General features: G+C 42.8%; 1 protein-coding gene across 1 annotated transcript; it reads right to left on the bottom strand.

Annotated features, from left to right (window-relative positions):
• Positions 1-24,424: 24,424 nt before the first annotated feature.
• Positions 24,425-25,185, bottom strand: LOC123089708 (zinc finger protein KNUCKLES-like). Its single transcript, XM_044511304.1, has one exon. The coding sequence runs from the start codon at positions 25,096-25,098 to the stop codon at positions 24,583-24,585; it is 516 nt and encodes a 171-aa protein (XP_044367239.1). The 5' UTR covers positions 25,099-25,185; the 3' UTR covers positions 24,425-24,582.
• Positions 25,186-26,208: the final 1,023 nt, after the last annotated feature.

The raw sequence follows: 26,208 nt of genomic DNA, 5'->3' as shown, positions 1-26,208 counted from the left end.
GGGTAAAGAACTATGGTAGATCTACATGCAGCGACGTGGGAAGACGGGCAGTGGAGCAAGGCCAGAGGGGATACCTGGAGGTCGTCGGGATGTCACTAGGTGAGCGGCGGCGGGCGGAATCTGCCCATACTACGGCAGCGAGCATGTGGTGTAGGCCCTACCACGCCGGAGCTTGGTCAGAGAGAACGGCGTGTACCGCAGATTGGGACGTGCTGCCTCGGCACCGTCGAACGGAGAAACGATGCACTTCCTCCCTTTCCCCTGGCGGACGGGATGCGGCCGGATCACTGACCAACGATGAGAGAGAGAGAGGCCACCGCAGCCTTGTGTGAGATACTCTGAAGAGAGATAGACCAGGCAGGCAGGCTCCATTGTATATAGTGGAGCGGACTACCGTTTTCTCCATAAAATTGTTTTATATTCTGTGTACGTGCCATTGAGCGCTATAACTTTATTTAAAAATAACGCACCAACGCGTCAATTTGAACTTTGTTTCGTGCATGTGTGGTACCACGACCTCCCTAGGTAAACAACCGCTACATGCGTTCAAATTAGCACGTGGGCTGCCATTTCATAAAGAAATGAGCTCCACCGTGTACCCGCGGGGGTGTGGCTGGGCACAAAGCGTGAGTACGTACACGGTGCACCTATTCTCTTCTTGTATACGTACACCACCTATGTGGGGTTGTGTGAGAGAGATACAAACCTAGAGAGATATAGTGTGTTGGGTTCGTGAGAGTTTTTTTGTGGGTGGGTGGGGGGGTCAATCAAAAAATGTAACATATGCAATGTGTGTGAAATAGAGTCCTGGATATATCATATATAGAGAGGGGGCGATCCACGAGAAGAGAGTGGAAGTATCATCGGCTTGAGGTGTCCATAGAATCGAAGAGAGGGATGATGTGTGTGTGTGTGCGCGCGCGATCGATAAAGAGTGCCATCAAATTTGTGTGTGCCCATGTCAAATATATAGAGTGGCTGGCCTACTGGAAGCTGAGAGGGGACATGTGCAGTTTGTCTCTGTGGCATGGATACCTCCCTACAGCGCTCGACTACCGGTGTGTGGTGGGGGAGAGGGAGGCCTAATTAACTATAGAGGTACAATGGCTGGTATATGTGTGGAGGAGGAGAGAGGCCTATCTCATGTATTAAGGAGATCGATCTACCTCATGTATTAAGGGAGATCGATCGGCATCCATGTATATGTGTAGGAGAGGAATAAGGTTGGGAGAGAGACAGAGCTAGAGTGTTGGAGGGGGTGGTAGTGGAGTTGCTTCTCACAAATGGTGGGATAGGCTTGCTAGACAAATGGAGGGCACACCCGCAATATCAATAAGAGAGGAGATGGCTGCTTGTCTGTGCACGTGCGTGTGAGAGACGGGTCAGGAGGCATGCACGAATGATGAGGGAGGACGATATGGCTGTGGTAAGAAGACGTAAATACATAGGAAGATCAATCACCCTTTTTTAGAGAAAGGAGAGACATAACTTGTGAGGTACGTCGATCGATGGGGGAGGGGATAGTTAAAGTCGATCTAGGTATATGTTGGCAGATCGATCGGTATACATGCATGTGTCTGTTAGAAGCAAATGAGGCACGTGGAGAAGGATAGAGAGAGAGAGGGATGCATCTAGGAGGTGGTACGAGAGGCATACTATATCGAGGGGGAAGGAGTGTGTGAGTACGAGATCCATGAAAAGAGTGGTAGGAGTGAGGCATGGACGGTGATAAGAGAAGATGGGAAGCTTGTGTTTGTGCTAGGCACACCTGGCTACAGAGGCATATCGATCGATGTGTGCTGTAAAGAAGGAGCTAGGGGGCCTACACACACCGTGGGTGAAAGACCTAATGTGAAAAGACGAATTTGCACGATGGAGCTAGAGAATGCTGAGGGAGGGTGAGAGGGATGCGGGCATGTGCATGCACGAGAGAAAGTTAGCGCTAGCTACAAAGACAAGAGGATTGTGTGGGTGTAAAAGACGAATAGAGATCATACTTCACTATAAAAAGCGAATTCGGATATTTGCAGAATTTATCATAGTGTTTTAAACCGATGCATGTGTGAATATATATAACGATGATACACATGATGTAGTTATGAATATGTTATACTATAAAAAAAGAGCTGTTGATGATGGTGTGCCTGCCATCCTGCAATATGGGCCATCCGATTTATATCTGGCGGATAGGAAGGAAACTGTGGCAATTTTGAAAAAAGATACCCACACCCCTCTCCGTATCTGCAAATTAGGCCCCTTGATCATGTTGATCTTCTGTGGAACGCATGGGCATCTTGCTAGTACTACGTATAATATATAGAACATTGATTATAATTTGGGCTAATGTGTGGCTTTTGCAGCTCAGGTCTAAATACTTGTCATAATGTAGGGGCGGGGCACTATACTTTGTGTGATAAACACGGTGTACGTATGGAACATGGTTTATATTATGAATATATAGTTAGTACATCAAATGTACTATTATTTGGAATCAACATCAAGTGTATTCAAAAAATAGAATACGAGTTCATGTAGTACACATAGTTCATATCTATCTCTATAGTAATCATGTGGTGTGTTATTAAGGTAATACACGAATGATGATTGAAGTTGGCAACAATCATGATTGTAGATTCTTATTGAAATAGAGAAACGAATTCAAATTTAGTTCGAATTGCAGCGGTAGTATAGACATTTGGAATGCTCTAAAATGTTGGTATGAGTAGGTTACATGCATTATACAGCAAGCGAAAAAAAATTAATTGGACACAACATGGATTCATACTCCCTCCTTCTAGGGCGTAATGAGTTTTTAAAGACCGCCTTTGACTATTGACAAGATTAATAGTACATGACATGCACAATGTGTGAAAATTATATCATTCAAAGAACCTTTCACAAACAAATTTAACGGTGTGCTTTGTGTAAGTTGCATGTCATATATTATTGCTCTAATATTTGGTCAGAGTTATCATCGAAAAATGCATTAGGCCCTATATAGATGGAAGGAGGGAGTAGCTTTGAATAGCATTTGTATAGTAAAACGGAGCAAGACTCTCTCTTTGTATGGTGTGAATAGTTTAAATTTTTTTCGTTTTCTTTTTGGTTGAGGGAAGTGCGAATTGATTTGGTACATACAAGTACAATATTACTACACGTTAGGCTTGTCCCTAAAATTCAACTCGCGCCTTGTTATATCCCGAAAATTCAGATATCATGCTCCCAAAACTGGCGCCTTCACAACCCGCGCCTTGCTATCCCGAAATTACAACGCGCGCGAAAACTCCCTCCAGCTGCCAAATCCCGACAAGTGAAATCCCCCTTCTAACCCTGAGCCGAAAGGGCCGCTAGTTCAAATCGGTGGGGGGTACTTTTGTAACACACCCTACATTTTGGACAAGTGCATCCCTTAGTCATGCTTCACCCCCTCCCATCGCCCGCTTTTCGCCATTCGAAATCCCATGCCGCCATAACCTCTCCGCTCCGGCCACGAAACCCCACCCTCCTCCGTCCACCACCTCACCGCTGCCCAGCCGGAGCCTCTTCCCCGACGACGTCGTCCACCGCAACAGCTCGATGTCCCTCATCCACCTCCCCGGATGAGGATCCGTCATCTATCTCGTCGTCCCGCCGGTTCAGGCACCCCGTCCTCCACCTCCAAGGAGCTGCTCCGACGATCGTCTCGTCTATCGCGGCTGCTCCATCCCCATAGCACTGTGTTAACCTGCTCCACCGGAATCGCATCATCCTCACCGACTCCTCGAACGAAGCCGAGGCCTACTCGGCGCCACCAAAGAGGTTGTACACTCATCGCATCGCACCTTCTCCTTAACTCGACCTCCCGGCGCTGACGGTGCTCCATCCCGCACCCCCATGGAGCGCCTACCTTGAAGCCGGCGCCGTGGGCGATATATCCACGGCGGCTCTCCCCAGTGTGAGGCCCCTTCAGCGGCGGCGGCCATACCAGCCGGATCTGCTGCTGCTTCTCCGGCTCTCGCTCGCTCGCTCGCGCTGCTTCTGCTGCTCCGGCTCTCGCTCGATCGCTCGATCGCCCAGCTGCTGCTGCTCCGGCTCTCGCTCGCTCGCTTGCACTGCTGCTGTAGCTCTCCTCCTCGCTCGCCAGAGTTAAGGAAGAACCACCCGCAGCGGAGACGGGGGCTCGCCGGAGAGGTACCCCACTATCTATCTTAGGGTTCAGGGTGGGGGCGGAGGGCCACTACAAGAAATATGTCAGCTAGCGACCTTCTGTCAGTGACCCTGGAAGAATTGGTCATAGATCTATGACGATTTGAGACCAATTGGTCAAAAGCTGTTCGGGGGCTCCAAACCCTAAACCGTTGCGACCATTTTGGTCAGAAAGGTTGTAATTTCCTTACACGAAATGGTCACAAAGCAAACAGTGCAGGTCCGCTGCCTTATTTCTAGTTGTTAACGACCAATATAGATGGTCATAGCCTTGTAGATTGTGGTGGGTTGTGATGACTAGGCGCCATCTCATCAGTTTTTCCTATGTGTCATGTCCATGTGTCAATTTTTGTCCTAGGTTGTGAAGCAACCTATATTTCTGTTATTCCAAAAATTCCCAAAAAATTCTCATAAATTGTTTGGATCATATCTTCATCAAATATGTCAAAAACCTTCCTTGCCTAGTTCAAAAATAACTCAACAATATTCATTTTCCTATCCTGTTCAAAGCAGCACTTTGTGAAGGACGTACCACTTTGGCAAGTACAAATTGTATCCATTTTCTACAGAGCTTTCCTATGCTAAAATAACCATCCTCCACCAAATGCCAGCTCAATCCATTCATTATTTTGAGCCCAGTTTCAACATTCGTATTTATGTCCAGTGTCGGTACTTTGCAAAGCAAGTACCACCTAGGCTCCTCCTTTTGAGGTGAAAATTTGTGAAGACGGTCTTCTTAGTAACTGATCATCCTCAGCCAAAACTCACGCCCATTAGCCATGTGCATTTCCCGTACCACAAACCAAACACTTGGCTGCTTATTCATGTTTGAGCATCGATCGGTCTCCTCGTGAGAATCTTATGTTGTGATTTTCTTCCTAGCACCTACCTGGGGAGTGCCCAACCCACTAGACATGCCTAGGCCGCCCAGAACACATGGCAACGCCACGGTCATGCGGTGACCACGCGGCGGGCATGCGAGCTTACGCACTCTAGAGTTGGGGCCCTCGGCCACCGTCCAAACCTCGATGTCTTGCTATCAAACCATGTATTTTTGATTAAATAGATACTTATTTACCTAGAAATGATTTTTGGAGAAAATAATGAGCAAACTATGAGGCAGCTGCAGTTCAAATTTGACCCGCTTCCAGTTGAATCGACGGGAATTTGCCTTTTTCACGAGAGGTGGATCAAAACTTTTTACACCCAACCATTTTGTCAATTTTGCATTATATATGGCCTAGTATTTTATAAATTTTATTAGGTCCAATTTTGCGACAAATATATGGTAGGTCCTTCACAAAAAAACTCATTTTGGGCACTCGGAAAAATGGAAAATGAATTTTTCGTGCAAAGAAAATGAAAACTTCCTTAGGCAACATTGTTTGTCATTCCAAGATGCACCCTTGTGCATGATATGAGGTCATTTAAACAAACTATGCCATTAATGTGGCCATAAGATTGATCATTTGGCTTGATAGCAATGAATCTTCACGCATGATAGCTCATTTCTAAGAACACTTTTTTAAAAGAATTGCTATATTACAAGTTTATTATTTTTGCTGGGAACTTGGCCACAAATAATGACACAATGCGAAGGTTTTCCAATTTTTTGTTTTTTTTGAATTTTTTTATACCCGTTTCAAAATGCGGTCAAAACGGCGGGAATGACCATTCCTAGCTAGTGGTTGAATCTTAGAACTTTTTTGGTGTTTCTATGATTAAAAAGATACTTATGTACCTATAAATGATTTTTGGAAAAAATAAAGAGCAAACAATAAGGTAGCTGCAGTTCAAATTTGACCCGCTTCTTACTTAATCGGCGGAAATTTGTCTTTTTCACCTGAGGTGGATCAAAACTTTTGAAACCCAACCATTTTGTCAATTGTGCATTAAATATGTCCTAGTATTTTTTTAAATTGATTAGGTCCAATTTTGAAACAAATATATGGTAGGTCCTTCACAAAAAAAATTCATTTCGGGCACTCAAAAAATGGAAAATGAATTTTCCGTGCAAAGAAAATGGAAACTCCCTTAGACAACATTGTTTGGAATTCCAAGATACACCTTTTTGCACAATATGAGATCATTTGAACAAACTATGCCATGAATGTGGCCATAAGATTGATCATTTGGCTTGAAAGCCATGAATCTTCATGCATGATGGCTCGTTTCTGAGAACACTTTTTTAAAATAACTATCGTAGTACAAGTTTATTATTTTTCCTGGTAACTTGGCCACATATAATGACACAATAAGAAGGTTTTCCAATTTTTTTATTTTTTTCTGAATTTTTTATGCCCATTTCAAAATGCGGTCAAAACGGCAGGAATGACCGTTCCTAGCTAGTGGTTGAATCTTGGAACTGTTTTGGTGTTTCTATGATTAAAAAGATACTTATGTACCTAGAAATGATTTTTGGAAAAAATAAAGCGCAAACAATAAGGTAGCTGCAGTTCAAATTTGACCCGCTTCCTACTGAATCGGCGGAAATTTGTCTTTTTCACCAGAGGTGGATCAAAACTTTTGAAACCCAGCCATTTTGTCAATTGTGCATTAAATATGTCCTAGTATTTTATAAAATTTATTAGGTCCAATTTTGAAACAAATATATGGTAGGTCCTTCAAAAAAACTCATTTCGGGCACTCAAATAATGGAAAATGAATTTTCCGTGCAAAGAAAATGAAAACTCACTTAGGCAACATTGTTTGGAATTCCAAGATGCACCCTTTTGCACAATATGAGATCATCTGAACAAGCTATGCCATGAATGTGGCCATAAGATTGATCATTTGGCTTGAAAACCATGAATCTTCACGCATGATGGCTCGTTTCTGAGAACACTTTTTTAAAATAACTATCGTAGTACAAGTTTATTATTTTTCCTGGTAATTTGGCCACATATAATGACACAATGCGAAGGTTTTCCAATTTTTTGATTTTTTTTGAATTTTTTTATGCCCGTTTCAAAATGCGGTCAAAACGGCAGGAATGACCATTCCTAGCTAGTGGTTTAATCTTGCAAAACTTTTGATATTTCTCTAATTAAATAGATACATATGTACCTAGAAATGATTTTTGGAAAAAATAAAGAGCAAACTATGAGGCAGCTCCAGTTCAAATTTGACCCGCTTCCAACTGAATCGGCAGAAATTTGTCTTTTTCACGAGAGGTGGATAAAAGCTTTTGACACCCTACCATTTGGTCAGTTGTGAATTAAATATGATCAAGTATTTTAGAAAATTGCTTTGGTCCAATTTTGCAACAATTATTTGATAGGTTCTTCACACAAAACCCGCATTTTGGGCATTCGAAAAATGGAAAATGAATTTTTCGTGCAAAGAAAATGAAAAATTCCTTAGTCAACATTGTTTGTCATTCAAGATACAAACTTGTGCACAATGTGAGACCATTTTTTTAAAATTTTTCATGTGTAAAAGTAGAAGAAAAACAAAAGAAAATACACAAATCACATATACTCTATTCCCATTGGTGGAGTTGGTTTGACACGGATTGATGATATGGCGCCCATCCATCCATCCATCATCCCACATCCATCCATCCATTTATCTATAAAGAACAAAAAGGAAAAAAGAAAATGAAAAGGGAAAACCCCACAGACCCACCCACCCCGATCCCATCCCTCTCACACCCCCTCTCATCTCCCACCCACCCCCAATCCCATCCCTCCCAAACCCTAACCCGCACCCGCACTCCTCCTTCCTCGGCTCCTCGCCGCCACCACCTCCTCCCCGTCCCGTAGTGGCACCCACCACGTCACCTGCCGGCCGCCCTCGCGGGTGGCTGCGTCCACGGCAATGACGGAGGCCGCGGTCGGTTGTCTCCCTATCCGCCTCTCTCCCTAATGCCAGACCCAATCCGCCGCTGTCCTCTTCTCCAGTCGCACCGGCGACCTCCAACCTCATCACCGGCAGCCCCTCCCCTTTCCTCCTAGATCGACTCGAGTTGCTCATGTCGTGGCCAGATCTGGCAGGAACTCCCTCCCTCCCACCTCGCTTCGCATCCCGATCCATGTTCGCCCGAGAGCCAAGAAGCTTCCGGGCTCCGTCCATTCCCCCACCTTTCTGTTGTAGATGAAGCTACAGCGGCGAGCGATGGCTCTGACCCACCGGTTCCGGCTCCTCTTCCCTGCCGCCGTCCTGGCCGGGCTCGCCTCCGCATCGCCGTCCCTGTTTGTGTCTGGTGCATGCTCCGGTTCTCCCAGTCCCAACTATTGTGTTGTACTAGTATTTTGCTTCTTGAAGCGGATTCTGATGGGTTCTTTCTCTTCTCTTGGTGCTTGAACAGATAGCGTATTCCAGGCCAGCACCGAATCGACATTGACGGGGAGGAGGAGCTTCCTACAGCCCAAGAGGGGTACGTGGTTTCACTTTCTTATTCTTATTGCTAAGTTTAATCCTTCAGTCTCCATGGCGTGCAAGCATGGATGGATGGACTTGGTCTGATTTTTGTGATGCTAGAGATAATTTGGTTGTAAGTGATGCCTTTTTTTAGTCTGAAGTGATGCTGTTGGATAGCACTCCTGTGTTACCTGACTTCGAAATAGTTAGACGGCAACTTGGATTTGACGGTGCAGGGCACGCACTGAAGATACTGAATTCACATGCTTGTTAACTGAATATAGCCTCTTGTTTTGCAACCTGCTTGACGAACTCACACTGTTAGGATTGACAGGGCTGGTGTGGAGTTCCTGGGCTTAATAAAATAGAGTTCAACAGTGAACTACCAAAGGAAATTACATAGTATCGTTCAGTACTACCTCAGTAGGAAACTTGGACATCAGATAGCTATTAGTAGGAAACTTGGATTCTGTATGTCCAGATAGCTATCATGCAAATGTGCACCCTTATTTCAAGCTTTAATGTTAGTTGTAGCGCTAACACATTTGGATTCTGTATGTCCAGATAACTTGGATTCTGTATGTCCAGATAGCTATCATGCAAATGTTAGTTGTAGCTATTAGTAGGAAACTTGGATTTTGTATGTCCAGATAGCTATTAGTAGATGATCTGGTGTATATTTTGTGGTCTGGAAACAAAATTACTAAGCAAGGTGAAGCCCTGAGCTTGACTTCATCGTTGTGCTCTATGTATATTTATTTACTGCTATAACATGGATATATATTCAGCTTTAATGTTAGTTGTAGCGCTAACACATCCATATGTGAAAAAAGGGTTCGTACAAAACAATGCTTGCTAGTACTATCTCTCTAAAACATGTGCAATTTGAATCCCAACAATCCAACCTGGTAGTGGCAGATTTTGCCTTCTTAGAGTTGTATTGCGATTTAATTTAGTCCTACATGGTTTTAGATTTCTTTGTTAACTTGAGCAGGAAAACTAAGTAAGATGTGTATTTGACACATGGTATCGGCAAGGAGAGAATGGCTTCTGATGTATTGTGCTTATGTATTATGATTGCAGCTGCCGACCTCTTCCTGGGCTTCGCAACCAGCTTCCAGCAGGTCTACGCTCTGGCGCAGTGCGACGTTTACTGCAGCAACTATGTCACCCAGGCCATGCAGGGCTTTGCGGTCGAGTGCGGCGGCGCCCCCTCCAGACACGTCTACCTCGACAAGTGCTACATTACCTATAGATACTACCCCCACAATTTCATGAATGGTTCATTACAATAGTTCTTTCTGCAGTAATTTCAGTGTTTCATAGATTAAGATTACAGATGTATGTTCATGAATGATGAGTAGTTTCAGTTATATCCCAACTTGAAAGAAACCGGAATAGGCAGTAGTAGGACAATGAGTCATCCTGCACTAGTACTAGTACATAAACAAGTAGTATTATACGAGTCAGTGTTGATTTTGAAATTTGATGCTCTCTAATGATTGCTCACGTGCCCTCAGGAATCTGTTATTCCTTTTTCATCATCAGGATGACAACAAGTCCTCTTAGTGGGATCATACGGCACATTGATGTTGCTAAAAATAGTGTGATGTCGTTTCGCTTGTATGCCATACTATCGCACCAAGTCTTGGTATATATATTATGCTGATCCCATGTTGAACCTAAGCTCAATTATTTTGGGAAATACTGAGACATCAGATGGCCTATCATCATCTTTACGTAGTTGTTAGTTGACTTATTGTTATGTATAAGTAGCTCATCTGGCGGCAGTACTATTGGTTATTATTTATAATAAGTCATACTGATCATGAAAAATATGCCACAGTAAACTTTGAAACAATACTGATAACAGTTTCACACAGTTGTGCCCCTTTATATTGCTTGCTCTCACTCAATAGGCACCATTTGTCCATTTCTGTTCCATATCTCTTACCCTAATGTTGAAAAATTAATTAAGTCTTGAACTACTTGAATCATTGATGTGCTGTAAACCTATGCTCGGTTCTATATGCGAAGGTAGACACTATCTTTGCTGCTTGTGTCTTGAATAAATAAATAAAATTCTGTATTGATGATCTGAAATGTCACACAGGTGACCATTTGTGCTGTCGCCGCCGTCGTGCCGGTTAGAGGTGCTGCTGCTGCCACCCCAAAGGGCAACCTTCATCAAACACAACCCCATAACAGGGCCTCAAGGTTCTGTGCCCCATCGCCCCTCTTTCTAAATTACTGAAACGAAAATGGCTAGGCCTGATGTGCCTCTTGTATCTATTGCTCGATTTGTTATGATTTGATTCACCAAGAGTGATTCTTCTATAGTCTTGTAGTATGGTTAAATGGAACAACGAGGGATGTTTCTAATTTGGTTATTGCTAGAATAATTCATTGACTTGAGATATGCTGGGATGTTTTGCATGTCCTTACTAAAGAAGATAAGAATGGAATTTAATTGGATGGTCCCTTTCATCGTGCTTAATTATGTCCTGCTTGAGTTTACTGCCTTAGTATGTTGTGCTTGAGTTGACACTATTTATGTCCAAACCTGGGTTTATACTCTTTGCTTGTCATCATCACTCATTGGTTGGGCTGTTTACTTAATGTATTTGTTGTCCGATTGCTCCATCATATTTCCTGGTGTACTTCTACATATATATGTTGGTTGTAATCTACTTGAACGATCCTAGTACTTGATATTCCATTCTGTTCTTGTAGGTGAATGGAGCTTGTGTTGTTGATAGAACACCGTTGATGACTTCTTCCTATGTTGAAGAGCATGTTCCGTGGTATCCAAGAGTAGCTAGCTTTAGCTTGGCAGAGCGTTTTATTTTTCAATAGCAATATTTGTGATTGTGTGGAATATTGTATGGTTATGTACGTGAAGTTTTAAGTTCCTGGGCATGCAATATTTGTAGGTTAAACTGGTTGTTGTGATGTGAACGAGTGTATGGAGTTTCACATGTTTTGTTCTGTACAGAATATATTGTAATAAACCTATTTTGGTTGTTATTTGAAGATTTTTCATATTATTTCTTCTTTCTGTTTGATATATACTGCTTAAAAAGCGATGTGGATCCATTGCCAGGAAAAATTTGACAATTGGGACCCATCTAAAAACTGGACCACAAAAAACCCTCGAAAATAAAAATGAAATGGACCGCAAAAGGCCATGCCTAGAAAATAAAAAGGCCAAATTGTTGGGCCAGGCCCAGGTAGCTAGAGAAAATTAATAGAGAAAATATACAGTAAAAAGGCCAAATTGTTGGGCTAGGCCCATGTAGAAAACCAAATTGGACTGGGCTGAATCTTGTGCCACATCAGCTTGCCACGTTGGATGCCTACGTGGCCTGGGGAGGTTGCTAGTGACCAAACCGCCGCAGTAGACGTATTTTGGTCATAAACGTCTACGACCATTCCAGAAGAAAGGTCGCTATAGTCAGTTTACGACTGCCAGCTTTTGACCTTATGTTTTTTGTCACAAAAAGGTCACAAATCAAAAACAGTGACCATTCAGTGACCAATAGTGCTGGTCACAAGTTGACATATTTCTTGTAGTGGGCCTAGAGGGCTGGCCGAGGCTGCGGTGGGGAGTTGTTTCAGGGCGGCGAGGCGGCGCTGGGGCCGGCGGCGAGGCCAGTGGTGGCTGGCGGCTCAGGGGGGTGCAGGTTGAAGATGAACTGCAGGCCCACCCTAAACTACATGTCAAGTGCCTCTCTGCTACCACTGCATTCAGTTTCGACAGTAACATTCAGATTCCACAGTAAATTTCATTTTCGACAGTTAAGTTCAGAGCCAACAGTTTTTACCTCATCTATTGTAGTTGGGTGGTTTTTGGTGATGTAAATTTTACATGAATTTTACATCATCTATTGGAGATGCTATTAGAATCCCACATGAGATTGATGATGTCTGTCTTGTGCTGCTTCAGCCATGACGTCTTACAGCTCACCGGAGCTGCTCCAACGACAGAATGATCCATCACAACAGAGCAGTGCCCTGGACGCTATCTACAGATTCCTCAGATCTTCCTCCAAACCTCCGACAGCCACCTCTGGCTCAACTGCTTCAGCGACCAACCCAATGATCCTGAGGTCTACACAGCTACGGCAAAGAGGTTGTACACTTGTTGCATCACTGATTACTATACATTCATGTCGATCCATTAGGGCTATTTTGGTTCAACGGAAAAACATAGCAATAGGGAATTTTCCAATGGCACTCTATTATTCAATTATTCATGCATTTTGTTGAAAGGAATGAAGCAAAACATCCACCTGGACCTACTTTTCAAAATCCTATGCATGAAAACAAGACCAAGTGCATTAGTGGCAGAATAATATTCTAACTTGAGTCAGGTTCAAATTAATGTTCAAACTTGAGTTCTAAATTAGTTGTGGGGCACATATCGAGGCAGCAATGAATAGTCTGTCTGTCTAATATCTGGTTCACCTAGGGTATGCCTATGTTGTTCATCTTGGGTGGGAAACAAATAGTAAAGCAATCATCATCTGTCTTTTTATTAAATTAAAGCAATCATTAGCCTGCTATCATTATTTTTGGATCCATCCACTTGTTTTTACCATCACTCTAAATTTCTGCATGCTCTCCTTACATAATCTCACCATATTTTTTTCGTATGCATGTCAGATATTGCACACAGTCATGCTGAACATGTAGAGAAAAAGAGAAGAGTTTTGCACGGCAATACAGTGTCATGCAGACATCGCTCCATGGTGGGTTCAAAGGCAAACCCTCCCCACCCGTCTCCACATTGTAATCCAGAGGAAAATATTTGTTCTGAGGTGGATTCAAACGCCGACCACTCCTATTTACCCCCCAAGGTGTTTGCTCTACCTTGGCATGATGATGTTAGTCATATCATGCATATGTTGCCTTGCAGTGCCTACTTTTGACATCATATATGTCATCTGCTTAGTTTAGACATGTTCTGTAATGCCACCTGTTTAGTTTCTATATCATATATGGGAATTATGCAGTCTCATGTCTTTTAGCCAGCCATAATATATGTGAAATGTGCAATGCCATCCTGTTTAACCAGGCATCATATATTTGAATGATATCTTGCCCATCTTTTTCTTCATTACATTTCCATTTGTCGACAATGTTTGTACATTAAACTACTCTTCCTGTGGATCAGCCATTTGGGTGGGAGATGGAAAAATCTGGAGTGAAAACAAGGCCTTCAGAGCAGACAGTGCTACCTGTCAAAGCAGATCTCTTGTTGGGTCCCGATAGCTCCTCAGAGATGGATTCAGAGACAGATGACCAGTCCTATTCCCCCACCGAGGTGTATGCTCTAACTTGGCACGGTTATACTGCTCATATCATGCATATGGTGTCTTGCATTGCATAGTTTAGACATCATATACACAATATTCAACATCATGTTCTTAGTTCAGACATCATATCAAATGCCCTCTGTTTATCATATAAATCACATATGTGAATTAAATGATGCGATCATGATTACATAGATAACATCTAGGTGAATTATGTCATGCGATCCTGTTTTGTTATTCATCATAACTTTGAATTATGTTATGCTATGCTATCAAGTTTAGATAGACATCATATATGTGAAATTATGTCATGCTATCCGTTTTAGTTAAACAATATACATGTCAACTATTTCATGCCCTCTTTTTTCCACACTATCTATTGCATCTATCTCTCATACAATGTCTGTACATTCAACTATGTTTCCTGTTTATCAGCCATTTGAATTGGAGCGGGTGATGCCAGTATCTAGTGGACTAAAAACACGGTCTTCAAATAAAACAGTGCTACCTCTTGGTGGAGATAGCACCCCGGTTGTACATGCACAAGAACCGGCCCTACCACACATAACCCAAACTCCCGCAGATTGTACCCCTACTGCGATGGACAGAGAACCAGCTTCATCCAATCTAACCCCAACCCCAGCCGATATTAACCCAGTTCCTGTTGAGACAGCACCATCTCGACCACAGAGCTCCCAAACAAGAGCAGTTAGTAACGCAGCTCTAGTGCCCAAAGGGCCAGTACTATCACAGCGAACCCCAACTCCACCAGTTAGTACGCCTATTCCTGTGGAGGAAGCACAACTAGCTAGTCGTAGTTTAGCATCTATCGCATTTGATGTTGTTAAATCTTATGTGCGCATCTTCCCATCTTGGAAATATTATACTGGATATGAAGGAAAATGCCAGTTGCAGGTGTTTGTCCAGGAGTTATGTGTAAGTAATGTTATTCATGGCAATTACTTTGCTTTGTCCCATACATCCTACTTCCATGATGGTTATAATACAGCAAATTTTCCCATTTTTCTCTATAGAGAAGGACCGATTTGGAAACTCAGGATGAGGTAACCTGTGCTAATACCTCTGCTATCTTCAAGAATGCTTGGTGACAGTATCGGAATTACCTGAAGAAAACATACTTCACCGGCAAAGAAACTCATCAAATTCCCTTAACTTCTCCTGAGACACACTTACTGGACGATGACTGGGAACGCCTTGTTCTGTACTGGTCCCCAACCAAGAATGTGGTAAGGTCTATGAGCTCATTTTCTATTTTTAAGTATTATATTCTTGCGTCTTACTGTACTCTATTCATGTAGAACAAGTGCCTAAACCTGAAGAACAACTGTTCTAATTTAAGATTCCATTGCTATAGTTCAAAAAAGCCCTAGGCGTTAATTGTGCGTTTTGCCACCACCTTGCGCTTTACTAACCAAAGCGCATGCTTATGCGCAGTTATGCATAGATTAAGCATAGTTATGCGCAATGCGTTTTGCCAATGCCTAGAGCCTAGGCGCGCTTTAGCGCTCGCTTAGGCGCGCCTTTTTTAACTATGATTGCTTTGCTCTTGTATCACTGTATTTACTCATACAAACTTATTTTTAAATTGAAGTATCCAAACGAAACTCCAATGGCACAACAGGTATGTTCACGCATGTTTCTTTAACAGGTTTGCTCTTATCAATAGCTCTGTTGATTTCAATTTCAATTGTGTATACAGTTGACTTGCATATCATGCACATTACTAGCATCACAACAGAGCCAATAGTGTTGTCATACATGTAGACCCGTGGTACCCATCTGAAATCTTGTTGTGCCGTGTAGTTTCCCACGCTTTGTATTCTTTCACTGCTGCTTTGTCTTGAACTGATATGATTTGAAGTGTGTCTCTATTTTGATTTGGCAAGACAATGTAGTGACCATAGGACATAGATATATGTTTGTTTGATGCTTGTATTATGTACTAGTACTTGGCAATAGAAGACTTGGTAGTTTAATCCTATCAACCTTACTAATGAACTGGTTCACCGAAATGAGTTTCATATACTAGTACATGTTAAACTTGTTATGTGTCTGCTTGTTTATTCTTTTAGAATGCTGACAGAATATTGGGGAAGAGTGCCTTATTAAGCAATGGTAAAGGAAGTAATGCAGATAAGGTTCAGGATAGTGACACATCCTTGTTGGTCTCCAACAAAGCTGATAAAACAGCTAAGGAAGACTATCTTGAAGACCGAGACAACCCCAAAGTCCTGTCTTGGTTTAGTGTTCGAGTTACTGGCCACTACCGCTTGCACAAGCTATTCAAACTCACTGCCTAAATCAGTTCGGTTTCTTGAGTCTCAACTACAAGCTGAAAGACATCGATCAGTTGTGCTGCGACAAGAAGCGGAAGGACTGCGGAAGTCCCTGGAGCATTTAGATGCATACTTTCTGGTGCAACAGCAAGCGTTGGAGGATTTTAGCGCCAAACAGAACAAAGCTAATAAGCTTGCTAAGCTTATTGCCAGCATGGTGGATACCCAGAATAACGTTTCTTGAGCTCTTCTGAAATTGTTTCAGTTATGCTCTTGTTTTGCTGCCGCGTTTATTTGCACTGGTGGCCAATTTTGACGGCCAGTGTATGTAATATGCTGCTTTGTTCCCTATATTTGCACTGGTGGCGAACTTTGATTCCCAGTGGATGTAATATGTGTAATAGCGGTAATAGGCTAGCGTTTATTGCTTGATTATTTATTTCCTTATTGTCTTGTTTAGTTGTTTGCTTGTAGTCACTGCAGTTCTTTTTCTGGGTTTTTCTAGTGGCCACAATAGCCTATTTTTGGTAACTAGGCCAAAATAATCATGGCAACACACGGACTGTTGTAACCATGGGCCTCCTGCAGGCCGTATGTTCCATGGGCCTTCTTATGGCCGTAGGATCCATTGGCCTTCTATATGGACCGTGGGATCCATTGGCCTTCCATACGGGCCTTCTACGGGCCTTAGGATTCATGGGCTTTCTATGGGCCGTAGGGTCCATGGGCCTTCTACGAGCCGTAGGGTCCATGGGCCTTCTACGGGCCGTGTGATCCACTGGCCTTCTACGGGTCGTACAATCCATGGGCCTCATACGGGCCGTAGGATCCATGGGCCTTCTATGGGGCGTATCGTCATTCCGCCAATCATGGGTCGTACTGTTCGTGGACCATAACGCGCCGTTAATAGGCCGTATTTGATAAGTCTATGAAAACAGCCCAACGGGATTTTTTTTTTTTGACATGAAAACGGCCCAACGTATTAACGGTCCACAAACGGGCCGACTGCAACAACGGGCTGAATTTGGCCCACAAGCAGAAAATGATAGTAACGGGCCGTATGTAACCGAATGTTGCAAATGAGCCCAAGAACCAATGGGCCCTGAGAAGGAAGATAACTTGGCCTGGAAACGGCCCAACGGAATAACGGGCTGTTAATGGGTATAAAGTGATACACTGTTCACTACGGGCTAGTTTCACAACGGGTCGTTAATGGGCCAAGAGTTACAAAGGGCCTCATATGGGCCGAAAGAAGTCATGGGCCGGAAGTTAAAACGGGCTGGAATCATATTGGACGGCCCAAATGACGCTACTGGCCTAATTCGAAGAGGTCGTAACGGGCCCTGTGTTAGCGGGCTGTAAATGGGCTATATGCGAACATGCCGTTAACAGGCTTTCCGTGGGCCGGCTCGCCACCTTTTGACCAAGTCAAACGGGCCGGCCTTTTCACAGGAATGGGCCTCTCTTGGACCGTGCCACGTGTCGACGTATCATAGGCGCCTTCGGTCCAATGAGCGGATGACATCTGTCCCAACGGTGATCCGACACGTGTTTCCTCCAGCCAATGATGATTTTACACATGGAAAATCCCGATTGGTCGGGGCTGTTAATGGGTTATCGGATCCAAATACGAACCCGATAGCTTAATGGCGTTCCGTTAAGGTGGATGCCACGTGTTGGTCACCCTTGACGAAAGCACTTCTGTGACGTGTGATTTATCGTCATGGAAGTGGACACTTCCGTGATGATAATTTTGGTAATGTCATGGAACACTTCTAGGACAACACGGGTATGACTATCTTGATTCTGTCATAAAATCGTCATGGATTACATGCATGACAGAAAACGCAACCTATTGTGACAAACACGTATCATCATGGAAGTGTATTTTTTGTAGTGATAGCATAATTATTACGGTGGGTGAACAAATTACTGCCGAGCAATTGATAGAAAAGCACACAGTTATGAGATTATCTAGGCATGATCATGTATATAGACATCACGTCCGTGACAAGTAGATCGAAACGATTCTGCATCTACTACTATTACTCCACACATCGACCGACTCCTGCCTGCATCTAGAGTATTAAGTTCATAAGAACAGAGTAACGCATTAAGCTAGATGACATGATGTAGAGGGATAAACTCATGCAATATGATATAAACCCCATCTTTTTATCCTCGATGGCAACAACACAATACGTGACTTGCTGCCCCTGCTGTCACTGGGAAAGGACACTGCAAGATTGAACCCAAAGCTAAGCACTTCTCCCATTGCAAGAAAGATCAATCTAGTAGTCCAAACCAAACTGATAATTCGAAGAGACGTGCAAAGATAACTTAATCACACATAAAAGAATTTATAGGAGATTCAAATATTTCTCATAGATAAACTTGATCATAAACCCATAATTCATCGGATCTCGACAAACACACCGCAAAAAGAGTTACACCATATAGATCTCCAAGAAGAGGAAGGAGAACTTTGTATTGAGAATCAAAGAGAGAGAAGAAGCCATCTAGCTAATAACTATGGACCCGAAGGTCTGTGGTAAACTACTCACAACTCATCGGAGAGGCCTTGGAGATGATGTAGCGGCCCTCCATGATTGATTCCCCCTTCGGTGGAGCGCCGGCGATGGCTCCAAGATGGGATCTCACGGATACATAAGGTTACGGCGGTGGAAATAGTTTTTCGTGGTCGCTTCTGATGTTTTCGGGGTACATGGGTATATGTAGGAGGAAGAAGTAGGTCGATAGACGCTCGAGGGGCCCACAAGGGTGGGGGCATGCCCACCTGTAGGGGGCGTGCCGGGAACCCTCGTGGCCGCCTCGCTTGTTTCTTGACTTCCACTCCGAGTCCTCTGGATCACGTTTGTTCGAAAAAGATCGCTCCCGAAGGTTTCATTCCGTTTGGAATCCGTTTGATATTCCTTTTCTTCGAAACACTGAAATAGTAAAAAAGCAGCAATTTGGGCTGGGCCTCCGGTTAGTAGGTTAGTCCCAAAAATGATATAAAAGTGTAAAGTAAAGCCCATAAACATCCAAAACGGGTAATATAATAGCATGGAACAATTAAAAATTATAGATACGTTGGAGATGTATCATTGGTCATGTCGATGGCTTCTATTTTCCCCACCCACAGGGGAAGAAACCTGGAGAAATAGGGCCCCCTCCTCCCCACCTCGAGGAAAAAAGGTTCCCTGATTAGTTTTTGCCTCGTAGATGGCAATGGAACGTCCCATAAAATAGAATTGGTTTTTAGGGCAAAATACTTGTGGTACTTATAGGACCAGCCCCCCTCAAGCGGGCTCTTTCCCCTTGTTCACTTCGCACATGAAAATGACTTCTTGAATTTTTGATATCTTTTTAGCTCTAGAAAACTTTTTTCTTTGTTGATACATGTTTTGGTGATTTTACGTAGCTTTTGTCAACCCCCCCCCCTCTTCCGGTACACGTAAATTGCGAGGAAAGAGGCACCAGTTTGATGTGATAATGTGAAAAACAAGGATACTTGTGCGCAATTTGCATTAAGAAATAATGATGCAAAATGGATGTGTCAGCTCCCTCAAGTTTAGAGTTCGTCTCCCCCAGAGTGAATAGCAACCTTACTAAATATGACCACAAGTTTATGAAGTGATGTTGATAATAAAGAATACATAAATGACAACATCGCTATTACTTTCATGATGAAACATTGTAAGCATCAACTCTTTTCCTCTAAAACTTCTTATGAGGAGCCGATGATACCCTTTACATGCAAAAGTTCGGCAATTAAATGTTAACTGTTCATTCCAAACCATGTTTTCAGCCACAACAATTTCATTATTCTCATTCTTCTAGAAGGGTCTATGTCAGAGATTTTTTTTAGCAAACTTCTCATGCTCAACTATCTCTTAGTCTTTGATGATTCCATAGCGCTCATAAGAATTTGTTTAGAACAACTCACTTCAACCGCACACAAGGAAGATTGCTTTTTAGCAAATGCTTAGCTTCTTACTTTGGTAACTCAAGGACAATGTTAATTTACCATCATGTAGGTTAGCAAGGACTTTCATGTGGTTTTTGGTTGGATGTTAATTTTCCTTTATGACAGTTCTCGTTTTCTTTATTGATTTTTCATATATTAAGGCACCATCACAAGTTCATGGAAAACATCAATATTTATTTCACAAGATCTCTATCATAGTTAGATGGTTGCTTTGATTGGTCAACTAATGCTAATTTACTCAGATGAGCTTACTCAACGAGACACACAGGTATAGTGGACACTTATTTGAATGATTGGGTTTAAGTGTAAATCTTTGCTAAACATGTCTTTATTGCTTTAGACTCATCATAAGTGTTACATCACTTGATTAAGATAATGATTGGTCGCTTTCATCTCCAAAAATCATCTCTTTTACCATCTTCATGCTTGAGGACGAGCATGGATTAAAGCTTGTGGATGCTGATAGACATCCAATGTATCTATAATTTTTGTATGATTCGTGCTACATTCATTTCTATTTCCTGGACTTTTGGCATACTTTTCATTCATTTCTACTTGACTAACATAATAGTCCAGTACCCAGTGTCGGTTCCTATTTTTGGTTTCTTTAGTGTTTCAGGAACGTCAGAGAAAAACAAACAGACAAATGGGTTCTGAGACTTTCATGCCGCGAGAGGGCCAAACCTTACCTCATAGTGGGGCCCATATGGTGTAGGAGCCCCTTATAGGCGCCCACCATACAAGGGCGCATGTGGAGTGTGTGCACCCTAGGGTGCCTCCAGTGCCCAATGGCCTATATATTTGCAAAACCCTCATAAATAACTATCGAGCACTTTTTCCACCGCTGCTACAGTGCCTTTCCGAGGCGATATTTGTTTGCAAGCCTAATTCGGATCTCTGTCGGAGGGGGTATCCATCTTGATCATCACCAACCTCCATTCTTGCTCCCCAAGATGAGTTTTGAGCAGTCCACTCATTGGACTACAAGTTCATGTCAGTAGCAAAAATTTGAATATCTTCATCTTGAGGTATTTAGATGTTCAATACAATAGTCATCTGACCAGTCCTACATGATTATGGTTAGTATGGTGTATTTGCAGCACTGATGTTGATCATGTGATGAATTATCCCTTTATGTTCCGATTTATGCATGTCATCTTGCTTGATCTATAGATGTATATTTTTCTTTGTTTGGTTGTCTACTATTAGCAAGTTTAGATCAATAACCAATAATGAGGCAAGTGAGCATTAGTTGGGTTCAACCTTACAAGTAATCTACCACATTGACATCAAGTGGAAAAGGCTTGTACTGAAATGTTGCCACTAAGGGTTAGAGTTTATTATAGGTTTCATTGGAATCCCATAAACGCAACAGTATGTAATCTTTCTATAGGCAATTACTCTGTTTATACTTAATGTTCAGATGGTGCGGAAAAATATCGATCAATGGACGGGCTATTTAGCTATAAGATGCAGAGGATATCTCGGTTTAATAGTATTTACCTTTGTATAATCAAAATATTAATAAGTCTGGCCTAATAAGCTGAAATATTTCATTATGCAATTTTCACATGATTAAATCATTTACCGCACTTTTATGCTTTGAAGAGTTACACTTGGTGAACCTATGAACTCCGTTGTTTTTAGCATATAAACCAACTTCCAACAACATTTACACATTGTTTCATGGTCAGTTTTGTTCCACTCCAAAAAGACAAAAATATTACCCACACATTATCTTTTAATTGCCTTCTGTAAGTAGCAATACTAGCAAGGATTTACAACATTTGTTAGAATTCTGGGGGACCCAAGTGAATTTTATGTGTGTTGCAGGGTACATAACTGTTGCAGGGATACTGGTGTCTCCATGGATGGATAGCTTGGATTCTCACTGAGGGAATACTACCTGCTACAAACTGCTTCACTTGAGAGCCCAGCACATTGCCCTCTGGCAAGCAAGCAGGAAGAAACATATTTCATTCATGGTACCATATTGTGATAGACCCCTACCCTAGCTAGACTAGGGATCTAGCTAGCAACAATACTACGCAAGAGCACAAATGTGTATGTATACAGAGCTCTGCCGATGGATAGGCAAGCAACTCATATATACGACTTGGTGATACCAAGTTAGGCCACCAGCCGGTGCCGGCATTTCTGCCCTCGACGACACCTGTAGGCACGGAGGTTAATCCCATATACAGTTGCTCAGAATCTGATTATCACATGTCTTATGAACCAAAATGGAAGAAATACTAATTCACTAGATTTGTTATTGATGTATTTTTATGATTGTCCATTTTGTATGTCATAAATCTTGTCATAACATAACAAAGGACACATTAAAATAAAGTGAGTACGGAAATGCAATGAGGTCAAATGCACTAAACTCCCTAACCATCCTAAAATTTGCACAATTATATATAAAGACAAGGGTGTAAAAAATGTGGGGTTAGTTGACCCACAACTAACACAAAGAATCATCATTATTGTCGAGTCTTCCCCCGTTTGTCAATTTCAAAATAAATAAAAAGTTGTCTTGGCCAAACAAATGTTCTTCGTCAACCGGGAAGCTCTCATGACAAGACTGTGCAAGCAAGACCTGTACTTCCGGGAGGAACGGGTTGAGTGGATCGCATGGAGGAGAGAGATTGGAGCACCGACTTGGAGAGAAAGAGAGGGACCGAGATCTTTAATGGGCATAAATGAAATGTAAACTATATGTACAAAAAACTCAAACAAACTTTGTAAAAATCATATTTAAGTTCGTGAGTATATATTTAGGTCATATGCAAAAAATGTTCTGAAAATTCAAACATCTTTGTATAAAAAAATTAAAAGTAGCTTGAATGTAAAAGGTTTTTGAATTTTAGAGTAGTGTAAATAAAGTATAAAAATATGAACTTGGCATGTTGTAGTGGTATGGCCTCTAAATGGTGTGGTTACAACTTCATCTAGTTATGATAACACTTATTATTGATTTTTTTTGTTTTATAGTTATTTACTAGATATTATTGTTTCTTATATGTTTTATAGAAAGTGAATCTGGTCAACAAAAAGAAAATTTATTCCATCTAACATAAATATTTATTCTACAAATTTATAAATAAGATTAAACTAATTTTGACTTCTAGATTAAATGCTCTTGATTTTTAATGATGTAAATTTTACTAGTGGCATGCTCTAAATTGGCCCACCACTAGTATTATGGGCCAGAATAGCCAAAATCAAAATTACTAGTGGCGGGTGCGATATTGTGCCCGCCACTGGTAGTTTGTTAAAATTGCTAATCCTGTCAGGTGGTAAGTGGCCAGATTGCTGGTGGCGGGTGCAAATACATGCCCAGCACTGGTAAGCTTCCAGTTATCAACAGTTTTGCAACATCATGCATATAACTGTCTCGCAACCTATCTTACTGATGCCAAACTTGATCCTATCCGGGAACCAAAGGTGCCCTAGCACAACGAAATCTTCGGCTCGCTATTCCAACTGGACAGGCTCAACACTAGGATCAATCTGCGGAAGAAAACTATTCTAGACACTAAAATTAGCCTGAGGTGCAACAACAGAATTGAAGATCATGACCACTTGATCCTTCAGTGCCCCCGGTAGCCTTTTGGAAAGGTCTCAACTTCACACCGAGCTTCAGACCTGTTGAAAGTTCATGGGAATCCACCATGTCGGCTGGTCTTCCCATTACCATCTGCCCCTTCATCATGTTGTTGCTTCTCCGGAAAATATTTGAGGGTGGTGCTGGGGGGGGGGGGGGGGGGATGGGATGACAAAGTCATAGCTATATCGAGGAATGCAATCTGGAATCTCAACTTTGGTCCAACCCGCTTAGGCCTAATGAACTCAAGGAACATGCCAGTCTGTGGCATGCTTTCTTGTCTTCACGGATCTCGTGAACTCCAACTCTTAATTTTTGAAATATATTGAGGTTGGGGAGCAGTGGCGGGTGACAACACAAAAATACCGTCGGCTGAAATGCACTATACTCTCCGAACTATCCTACATTTTTGCACAATTATTATATAGATAACGGTGTGATACAAAAACTGTAGGGTCAGCTACCACACATCACACACCTAATTAACACATAGGATCCCCACACGTGGGGAGTATCCCTGGTGACAATTTCAAAGTGAAAAACTAAAAACAACTAAGCTTGGCTGAAAAGTTGTTGGTGGCCAACCTCGCAAAAGTCGTGGCAAGACTGGGGGTGTAAATGTAACCACCACAGCATGTACTTAGTTTTGTAAATTGTTTTTGCACATAAATTTTGATTCACCAAGGAAAAATTGGTTCTGGCTAGCCGTAGCTTTCTAAAAGAAGAAAGAGCTTTTAGTTCATATCAGTGCATGGGAATTTGCCTCAAATGAGAAATAATCACCTGTGAGATAAGAATGGCACCAACAAGCAGACCACGCTAGAGGCGTAGTTCGAGGTCGAGGTCCAGCGGCTTGCCAGCGCCGCTTGGGACGGAGGCCCTTGACAAGCTGAGAGTGCCCACCTCGCCGTCGCGGCTGGGGAACCAGTGGAGGTGAAGCGCGTTCTCGGGCAAGCGTAGAACGACGGGCCTGTGGGGCGCCGCCGTGGCACCGCCGTGCGAAGCGATGGACGTGCAATGCATAGACCGGCCCGTGCCAGAGTCCCACCGCCGCCCCGTGGACGCGGCGCCTCCGATTGGGCCGTCGTGGTAGGGGTTTCTGGAGCCGGCGGCGCGTTCACTGCGGTGCGCGTTCTGATGGCCGCCGAGCGCCTGCGGCTTGAGGAACGTCTTGTTGCAGAAGAGGCACTCGAACAGCCGCACTGTCTTGCCGTTCACGTCTGCCGTGGGTAACGCCTCGTCCCGGTTTTGGTCGCCCAGCTCCAGCGCCAACGATAGCGGCACGTCGGCTGCCGCCGCCAGCACATGGAACCACGGCGGCGTGGCCTTCTCCATGGAGCACGCCAGAACAGAAGATGGCTATTAAGAAGTTGAGGGGCGGCGCTTCTCTGTAACTAGAAATGGAGGAGGACGAGTGGGAAATAAAGGGGATTCAGTTGAACTTAGAATGAGAGGGCATATAAATCCAGGTCCAGGTGACAGAAATCAGGGAGGTGGTGCAGTACAAATATATTGAGTTTATTCCTAAAAACAAAAACAAAAAAAATCATCCAGAGTTTATTAAACTTGTACAGACTGATGAGTGTAAACCGGTCCCCGAGGCAACTTGCATCATCTACAGTGTAGGCATAGCCAAGTATGTCTGGACCACTCAAAAGGAAGGCACCCCGATTTTTCAGGTGAGATGTGCGTGTGGAGCGTAGCGTTGAGGGACCGTGGTCACGTGGTTTGGTGCGATTTCACAGGATTTCTAATTGGTTTTCATGTTGGCATTCTTCGCAGGTCTGATTCTTTTGAGGCTCCATCACATATAATTGGTTCCCATGTTGGATGTCTTCGCCGTTAGGGAGAGAGACGACAAAACTATATAATTTTTCGTCCTGGTGCTGGTGGGGACGCTTACTTTAGCCGTACGAGTATGCCCCCTCTGTCACACCCAGCCGTTGTTTATCCACTATCAGGTATCCTTTTGGAAATGGCGATTCTTTTGTCACAATGTTTAGTCAAGTATGTCGCATATATATATATATATATATATATATATATATATATATATATATATACATATATATATATATATACATATATATATATATATATATACATATATATATATATATGGACACTGCAATGATCTAGTGACTACTCCACCGTGCTACTGGCCGACCATTATTTATTCAAGAGATCTCGGTTGCCTTTCTCTCTCGCACTCCACAAAATTAATAAGACCCAGACAGCTTAGCTAATATCATTGCCAACAACGCTAATTAAGGAGATTCCTCGCATACATATAATCTTGGTTGCAATGTCATGACGTACCAGCACTCATAAGGTCGACATACTTGACAATCCCTCTGTAAAGAAATTGGCCAGGAGTTTCCCCCGACCCATCCCCTGGGTCGCCCCCGCGCGGCGACTAGGGGGAACCCTAGCGCCGCCAATCCC

The sequence above is a fragment of the Triticum aestivum genome, chromosome 4B, assembly GCF_018294505.1.
Source record: "Triticum aestivum cultivar Chinese Spring chromosome 4B, IWGSC CS RefSeq v2.1, whole genome shotgun sequence".
Lineage (NCBI taxonomy): Eukaryota > Viridiplantae > Streptophyta > Magnoliopsida > Poales > Poaceae > Triticum > Triticum aestivum.
This window is presented reverse-complemented; position numbering and strand designations above follow the sequence as displayed.